The sequence below is a fragment of the Ipomoea nil genome, unplaced genomic scaffold, assembly GCF_001879475.1.
Source record: "Ipomoea nil cultivar Tokyo-kokei standard unplaced genomic scaffold, Asagao_1.1 scaffold1558, whole genome shotgun sequence".
Classification (NCBI taxonomy): Eukaryota; Viridiplantae; Streptophyta; class Magnoliopsida; order Solanales; family Convolvulaceae; genus Ipomoea; species Ipomoea nil.
Genome location: NW_017617986.1, coordinates 385,137 through 394,901, shown reverse-complemented (window position 1 = coordinate 394,901; position 9,765 = coordinate 385,137). Strand labels below are relative to the sequence as shown.

General features: G+C 28.5%; 1 protein-coding gene across 1 annotated transcript; it reads right to left on the bottom strand.

Annotated features, from left to right (window-relative positions):
- Window positions 1-101: 101 nt before the first annotated feature.
- LOC109189534 (replication factor A protein 1-like) lies at window positions 102-2,974 on the bottom strand. The gene is made up of 8 exons (XM_019340142.1): window positions 2,948-2,974; window positions 2,576-2,846; window positions 2,393-2,489; window positions 2,177-2,301; window positions 2,005-2,089; window positions 822-954; window positions 440-724; window positions 102-353 (listed from the first exon to the last, which is right to left on the bottom strand). The coding sequence occupies exons 1-8, from the start codon at window positions 2,972-2,974 to the stop codon at window positions 102-104; spliced, it is 1,275 nt and encodes a 424-aa protein (XP_019195687.1).
- Window positions 2,975-9,765: the final 6,791 nt, after the last annotated feature.

Genomic DNA, 9,765 nt, shown 5'->3' with positions numbered 1-9,765 from the left:
ACAAAAGGATTATCAATTTTAAACAGCCACATAATGAAAAAAAAAAAAAAAAAAAAAAAAAAAAAAAAAAAAAAAAAACTAAACTAAACTTATTAAGACGTTTAGTTTGAAATTCTTACTTCAGAATTTGCATTAGTGTTAGTTTCCTCCTCAATCATTCTTGACATTAAATCCTGCTCTTGATGCTCGACAAATCTGTCACTATAGGTTTTCAGCAATTGTTCTTCCTTGACCAGCCTCAACACATTGAATGGATAATTATTACCCCTCTTTAGAGCCTGTTTAAAACCTATTTTAAACAACATTTTCATTCCCACAATAGCATCCAACTCAGGTGGTACTTCAACATCAACCTGTTTATGTAGTTTGTAAATTAATAACTTCTTAACAACATTACACCCTCTAGAATAAAGTTTGTATAGGATTAAAAAAAAATTACCTCCTTGTATTTTTGATACAAAATCGAAGCAGGGATACCCACAAGTTCTGCCACTTCTCTATCCCAAAGTAATAGTGGAACATCTCCACTCTTGTCTAGAGCAATTACAACCACTTTATACCTAACTGTACCCTGAGTATAAGGCTTGTGACACTTAGTACAAATGAGTGATCCTCCATCTTCTTTAAGTTTCTTATTACAGTCAGGTGACATGCATGATACATAGTACCACCCATCCTCACAATCTAACCCCAAAATCTCTGCAGCCACATAGTATTCCCCATCCTATAATATACACATAGATTTATTAACAGTTATATAAATTAACCGAAGAAGTGAGATATAATTTAAGTACGAGCAGCTAGCCAAGTTTTTTGATTACCTCTTGAATCTTCTTAAGATCATAGCAGTTAGTGACAATGACAGAAGCATTTTTAAAGTCACTAATACCTGTAGAGTGTGAGTGCAGAGTGTCAGTACTAAGACTTCTCATTAGAGTATTTTCAAATTTCAACCTTCATAAAAATTGATGCAGAATAAGAATTATTATAAATCTTTATACTAACATTTATTTTTCAGAAACTGGCATGTGATGAAAATAATCTCTGATGCCCAAACTTGACTAAACTCATAAAATATTTGTGACTAAATTGCCTATATGCCTTACTTCTTTTGCAACATACTTAACATTTTTTTTAAAACAAATGACATGTGATGAAAATAGACTCTAATGCACATACTTGACTAAAAGCATACAACATTTGGGTCTAAACAACCTATTTGGCTTATTTCCTTTGCAGTATAGAGCCATCTAATTTTTTTTTTTTCTAACTAATTGGTTATAGTTGTTACAGAATTACAGTGTATAGCCTGTTAGTAAATTTTTTTCCCAGATAATGGCATGTGATGAAAATAGACTCTGATGCCAGTACTTGACTACAATGCCTCTATTGCTTCTTTTTTTTTTTTGTTTTTTTTTTTTTTTTGTTTTGCAGTATAGAGCTTTTTAAAAAAAATCCTAACTAATTGCTTTTAACGGTTACATTATTAAAGTATACAGCCTGTTAGTAACATTTTTCTTTTCAGAAAATGACATGTGATGAAAATAGACTCTGATGCCAAAAATTTACTAAATTTATAAAACATTTAAGCAAATGCCTCTATTGCTTATTTCTTTTGCAGTATAGAGCTTTCTAAATTTTTTTTCTAACTAATTGCTTGTAACTGTTACAGTATTACAGTATAAATAGACTGTTAGTAACATTTTTCTTTTCAGAAAATGGCATGTGATGAAAATAGACTCTGATGCCAAAAATTTACTGAATTTATAAAACATTTGTGTCAAAAATCCTATTTGGCTTATTTCTTTTGCAGTATAGACCTATCTAAAATGTTTGTTATCTAAAATGTTTATTACAGTAGATTACAGTATATCTAAAATTTAGATAAAAATATGTTTTTTATATAAAATCTATATTACAGTATAGAGCCTTCTAAAATGTTTTTTATTTGACCAATTACAGTAGATGAATATCAATAATAGGACTTAAATTAGGTCTACTTACTTTGACTTGAACTCTAGGAATTCCTCAAAATCCTCATTGAACCAAAGCTTGGTAGCATCATATGAGCTGGTGATTCTCACCTCACCTTAAAAAAAAAAAAAATCATACATATATTAGTCTCACATCTGGACTAAGTAATAAACATTAGACTGAACAGTATAGAGAAACTCACCACTAACCACTTTAGCCCGACAGCACTGAATGACTACAATAAGTGGTTCTTTCGAATCACTATTGTAATAAGGCATAAGAGAAGATACATGTCCATTCCACAGTGTACATGTCAGGGTGTTCTCACTGACATCCAATCAATAAAAAAAAATTGTAGTAAATACTAAATTCAGTAATCAGTTCAAATTGAATCAAAGTAGATTTTTGTAAAACTTACGCATTGTCTTCAATTTGAAAGTCAATAAGTCTTGTTGCCTTTCCACCTATAATCTTATCCATAGGATTATAGATCTCAATGAGCCGACCAATAACATCTGCTAATTTAGAAATAAATACAGTAAGATGTTAGCAGTTAAGTTTATTAAGATAGTAAAAAACTTAACAAAAGTACAGATAGTACCAATAAGTTCCTTGTCATTAACATCGGCAGGATCTTCCAAAGAAATGAAACTCTTTAAGCGAAACATTTTTAAAGGAAAGCCTATAGAATGTATCTCCTTCACTTGTGTTTTATAGTTGAATTTTATCATGAACTCATGTTGTGTAATCTTGTAGACATAGTAATTTGTGGCAGCCATGAAGTTTTTAATTTCAAACAGTTTGCCCTCTTGTAATATTTCTCTATATTTGACAATATCTTTTTTCAGAATGGTGGCATGAATGTAGTCTCCCTACCAATAAAAAAAAAAAACATAATTTAGGAGGATTTGAAATAGGCTTAGATTAGTAGATAACATTAATATGATAGCATTGAAAAAAAAAATAACAGTACCTCTTCATCATGGAACAACACTTCCATACTCTTACTGGTCTGACCCTCTCCCCTTTTCTCAAGCACTTCGTATACCCGTACTGCTCTCACCTGATTGCCCTTAGCTGGTGTTCAGGTTTGATGTTTTTCACAGCAATGAACATTGAAGGCATTTTGTTCAACCCAAACTGATTTGAAATGGTAGGACAGTAAACTGATTTTCAGAAGGGTTTTTTGCATCAAGAAGCCGATTATTTATAGAGTGTGAAGATTTGAACATTGCAAGGATATGACCAGGAGTCACTTTATGGGAAATATAAGATCTCATTCAATGTTTAAGATGCAGATTTAAACTCTACGTATTCTCTATGTGTGTGTGTGTGTGTGTATATATATATATATATATATATATATATATATATATATATATATATATATATATATATATATATACATACTGCATGCATCTCTTTAGTTAGGCTTTTGTTATCCGATGATGATAATGATTTAGTTTAGACTACCAAGAGTTCTACATTAAATGAACTCCTTGCGAAGCAAGGATTGTATGCTCGTTGAATACGAATGGTTTTGTATATCAAAACGGCTAGGCAGATTCCCAATGTATAATGTCATTACACGTGCAAAAAAATAGCTGGATATTTATCTATGATACAATATCAAAACGTCGTAGTATCAAATGGGCGGGAAAAAGTATTGCCAAAAACTTCTTGCTTTATTATAGAGTTAGATACTTGGTAAATAAATATATAGCATTATTTTGTATTATAACGTTGATATTTAATTAAAAATAATGCACAAAAAAAAGATAATAGACAATGTAGTGAATATAATTAATTGATTCATTTGAATGTAAATAATTTTTTCAATTGGAGAAAATAAAGACAATATAACTAATGAAATTATTTCTCTTATTTTTTTTTATTTTTTTTTGAAATATTTATTTCTCTTATTTAATTTATTGATAATGAATAATTGTTTTTGAATAAAGACATTGTACACACATAATTCTAAATTAAAGAAATGCATATGTATTATTTTTTGTTGTAGCTACTAAATTATTAATTAATTTAATAAGAGTAAAATAGAGTATTAATTATGCCAACTTTAATTTGATTGGGATGAGGTTCGAACCTGAGATTTTCTTGTTAAAATCAATGAGTAAGTTAACGGTGAACTAACAGAAAATATAATATTTAACGGAAAAGTTAACGGATAATCATATTCATTAAGGATAAATTAGGAAATCTCAAGAAAAAAATTACAATCTGATCAATCTGAGCCATTCATTTGATTAAAAAAATTGATCGCCATTTTTTCTACCCATTATAGGCCTAACTCTCTTGGGCTCTTATTAGTATACTAGTTTTTTTACGCGCTTTGCGCGAATGAGATAATGCCCAATAATTATTTTTAAATAAGTATTTCAAAGTATATCAATGCAATATTATATAGGAGATGTTCATGCATAGGTAAATAAATGTTGAATTTGTTTATTTAAATCGGTAATTTAAAGTATATAAATGCAAGGTAATATATAAGAGATTGATTATAATTGTCACTAAAATAAATGTTTGCAAGTTTGTAATAACGCTAGTTTAAATACTTAGTCTTAAAACGATAGTCTAAATAAATACTACTTTTGGTTTAAATTTCTCTAATTCTTCTTAATTCTCTTTTGGGTAGCATTGTTATTGCTTTCATCTTCAGTACATGTCCTTTTTTTTATTGGTAGTGTGTCATGTGCAATTAGGTTACTGGTAGCAGCATAGAGGGATTCATCATGCAATGAGATTATGGTGTAGAAAGTTTTAGATTTGTCTTGCTGTGTATATGACTGAGATTTTAGTTGTAATATGAACTCTTTAGCGTACAAACACCTATTGATATTTAGTAGTGGTAGTTTTTTCCCTACATGTTTCATGTGTTGTGAGATTTGTGTCGTAGGTTATCATGTGAAAGTATTGAACAAAATATTAATATTTATTATATTTGTATAAAATACTTGGTAAATAAATAAATAAATAGATAAATATATATATATATATATATATATATATATATATATATATATATATATATATATATATATATACATACATACATATAACATGTTTTGTATTATAACTTTGATATTTAATTACAAGATAATGTAAAAAAGAAGACAATGAACAATGTTGTGAATATAATAAATTAATAAATTTGAAAGTAAGGAATCTTTGAATGGTAGAAAATAAAGATAATATAACTAATGAAATTATATTTCTTTTAAGTTTTTTATAATGAATAATTTTTTTTAATAAATAAAGCATTATAGACATCTAGTTCTAAATTAATTAAATGCATATGTATTATTTTTTGTTGTAGCTACTAATTTATTTAATTAATAAGAGTAATAAAGTGTCGTACATACTTTTCTTCAACAATAATGAAATTCAGTGATTTTTTTTTTAAATTTTCATTCCTTGTTTAGACAAATTGTTTTAATTTGAAAGTTTGTCCATTACAATTGCTACAATTGCTGTTAATAGATGATGATAATAAATAAATCAAAATATATGGTTATAATAGATATTAATATAATGATATATTAAAAATTAACTTACAAATTTCTTTAGAAGTTTTCATTGATAAAATTTTGATGTGTAAACTTGTTCAAAATCAAAATAATATGAACCATTCATTTTAAGAAACAATTAGTACCGACATTTTTTTGTTCCAGTTAAGGGCCTAACATTATTCGCTCTTATTAAAATTGTATATATATATATATATATATATATATATATATATATATATATATATATATATATATATATATATATATATATATATAAACATAATAAGCTTCAATCCAGGTTATACCCCTGGTTTATGTTCATATTTTTCGTTAATTTTTTTTGTACCTTGTGTTATAAAAGTTATACTACATAATTTTTTGGACAAAAATATCCCTGCCGTTATAACTTCTGTTATCTTTCCACATTATTATTACCATGTACATGCATACACAATATTTTTTCTTACATCCTTCAATGGTAAGTTTGAAATCATTTAGGTTTTAATTAAAATGTTACCATAGTTATATTTAGTAAATTATCATTTCTATAATTCTTACCTCAATAATATTAATATGAAGGGAAAATGGCACTTTTTCCCCCTGTGTTATATACTTATAGCACTTTTTCCCCCTATATTATTTAAGTGGCAATTTTCCCCCCTGATATATTAAATGGACATATTTACCCTTAAAATAAATATTTCCTTTATTTTACTTCTCCAACAAATTATAACCACAATTTGAAAAAATAAAATACATTAATTGTTGAATTTAGAATACTTTAAAAATAAAAAAATAAAATTTTAAAATAATGTTTGAACCAACAGTTCAAATTGGATCCGAAATTGTGAAACAACGATTCAAAATAAAAACCAAATCGCGATTATATATACTTATATGTGAGAGTCAATATAAATGCGAAAAAAACATACACTATTTGCAAATATTATAATTCTAATTTTAAGCTATTGCTAGTAGTTGTTCCGATTTGAACCTCTGGTTCACGGTTCAGAATCTATTTTTTTCCACTTCACAATTTTAATAAACGGAAACCCAAATATTGGGTTATGTTATGAATCATAACCGAATTTTTTTTTTATTTGATTGCTATAGTGTTCGGTTCAGTTCGAACCGAACCGTGACCATCCCTACGTATAAACAATAATTTGTTGAACAAGAGAAATAAATAAAATATGTATTTAAGGGTAAAAATGTCTATTTAATATTATCAGGGGGAAAAATTGCCACTTTTATAATAATTGAGGGGGCAAATGTGGATGCATGAATAACTCAGGGGGAAAAAGTGCTATAAGCATATAACATAGGGGGAAAAAGTGCCATTTTCCCTAATATGAATTATACAATTATATATATATATATATATATATATATATATATATATATATATATATATATATATATATATATATATATATATATATATATATATATATATATATAAATTACCATAATAATTACACCGAAAAAAGGTAACAATACATAATTATTAGGCAATGATATTAATAATTAATTATTAAGACAAGTATAATTTATTTTGTACTAATAGTATTATATATATATATATTTTGTACTAATTATTAAGACAAGTATAATAATATTATTAGTACAAAATAAATTATACTTGTCTTAATAATTAATTATTAATATCATTGCCTAATAATTATGTATTGTTACCTTTTTTCGGTGTAATTATTATGGTAATTTATATATATATATATATATATATATATATATATATATATATATATACACACACACACACACACACACACACACACTTTTAATTTTATATTGATAACCATACTCTATGTATATACTTTAAGAAAATATTCATTATTAAAATGATGATATAATTTAAAAAGTAAATTATTAATTAGATTACCTAATATAATTGTCTTAATTTTCCTCAAAAAAAAATATATAATTGTCTTAATAATGGATTCCATGTTAATATGTATAATTCATATATTTGAAAACTTTTTATAGCTAAATACCTATTAATTGTCTTACTAATTAAAATAATTGTTAGTCAATCAATATTCAATAGTACTAAAAGTATTATTTCAAATTTTTATACATAAGATATAATATTATTAAACTGAAATAATTAAAAATAATGTGTCCATATTACAAAAGATTTTATAATAGTTATTTTTATTGCCTAATAGAATATGTCAATTATTAAACATTGTTTATGGTAATTATTGTATGACATTTAATACTAAAATTATTATGTAGATTTTTTATAATTAAGGTATAATATTATTAAATCAAAATTAATAAAAATAATGTATCCACAATATAAAATAAATTATACTTATCTTAATAATCGTTTTTTTTAGAATACTACTAACTCTATTACATTGTATTAATAAAAATTTACAGTAATCATTTATTAATATAAATTTACAATTATAAATTTTTATAAGGAAAACATAGAAACTTCTCATAAAAAAATAATAAAAAATCTCTCAATTTCCTTTTTCTCTTTCCTGACCGTCACATTCCCACTCTCTTTGAAAAAAGGCAAAGTAGGATGAGAAATGACCTCTATCTACAACGTCCTCACCCCTCAATTCGATTTAGCTTTTGCTTGATTGCTGTTTTGCCCAACGAACCACGTAAACCCTTAACGTTGCTTGTTATAAAAAAAAAAAAAAAAAAAAACATAGAAACTTGAATGACATATACAAGCGATTGTGCCTTTGCATTGGGATGGTGATGGCAAGCGAGCATGATCCTCGAATAAATTCATTTGATTAGGAAATAGAGAATCATTGTGTTGTATCTTAATTTATTTCAATGGAATTACTACTTTAAAGTTGAATTGTACCTTCAAAATGGGAATGTGTCATTAGATTATACTACCTGGGTATTGTACACTAATAACTTGACTCTGAATGCCCTTTTATCATAATGGTGGTATTATAGTTTTTTTTTTTTTTTTTTTAAATCAACTGTGCATTTATTCTATTTCAAAACTAAGAGTCTACAAGCATACGCCATAGCCCCAAAAGTGGACTATAGCTCAAATCAAGTCCTTGGCCATTTCGGCCATAACAAAACAAAACAACTATCTAAATATATACAAGAGGTGGCCCAAAAGTGACCCCCCAATCAAAGTGTAGAGCTCCCAACCATCTAAGTCTACTATATCAAAATCAAAGGCCAAAATGGCTCACAAAAGAGATCAAAAGGTAAATTCAAGCCTTGAAAGCCCAACCCTCACCAACACATCCACACACCTCGTCTGTAAAAGGCTCCACAGTGATGGGAACGATGCCTAAGCTCATGGAGATCCAACTATCCTATCCTATCCCTACTACCCTCGAGTCAAAGACCCATCCCCACCAACACGGCGTACCGTGTTTTAATCTCAGGGGAATTTCACGGGTCCCGGCTTAAGCGGTAGCACTCACCTCCTTCCACCCTCGTGCCCAAGACCAACCTCCCTCGGCATAGCGCACTATGTTTTATCCGGGGAAGCTTTTGAGGTCCCGACAGGAGCAATGGATCCCTTCCCCACCACCCTTAGGCCAAAGGCCGACTCCCACGGCACGGCGTACCGTATTTTAGGCCCGGGGAGCCTTTACGGCCCCGACCTAAGCAATGGGTATCCACTATCTCACCCCTCCCTTCTCTTTTCTTATCAAAATTCCTTTTCTTTTGCTTTTTCAAATCCACTTCTTTTCTTGCCTTTTCCTCATTTTCCCCTTGTTTCGCCCTCCTCCAAATTTCCTTACATTTCTCTCATTTTCTTTTAAACCTATGAATCCCCTCAAGCTAAAAGCACTCCCAACTCCGAGTGTATGCCATACTTGGAGCCTATCAAGACCCCCCATTCATAGCACAAGCCAGAATGGGCTTCCAAAGCTAAAACCACCTAAGAATATCTTCTAAAGTCAGTTTTTGCCCTAAGATACAAGATATCCACACAAAAGGGGGTCGGAAGCTCTTATAGCAAAGTACACAAGGGGGTCTTCTTCTTCAAGCTTCCACCTACCTGCAAAAAAAGTTAATGACTTCATCTCTACATTAATGTAGATCCACCAAACAATATCTGCACAGTGTTCAACTGCCAGTTCCCAACACAAGCTGATGCCCTCAGAAGCTGCCCAGCTAGCAACCCATCATCGGGCTTTTTTAAATATAAGCTTTCATAATGGTTGGTTCCTTCCTATTTATCCATACAAAAGAATTAAATATATATCTATTATATTCACCAACAATGCAACAACAA

Bases quoted from the DNA above. Each gene is read 5' to 3' on its own strand.
- LOC109189534 (XM_019340142.1), bottom strand. From the start codon at position 2,974: ATGGAAGTGTTGTTCCATGATGAAGAG. The intron at 2,847-2,947 runs GTACTGTTATTT...TTTTATTGGTAG, and splicing joins TGTTGTTCCATGATGAAGAG to GGAGACTACATTCATGCCAC. The intron at 955-2,004 runs GTAAGTAGACCT...ATTTTTATGAAG, and splicing joins TTCCTAGAGTTCAAGTCAAA to GTTGAAATTTGAAAATACTC.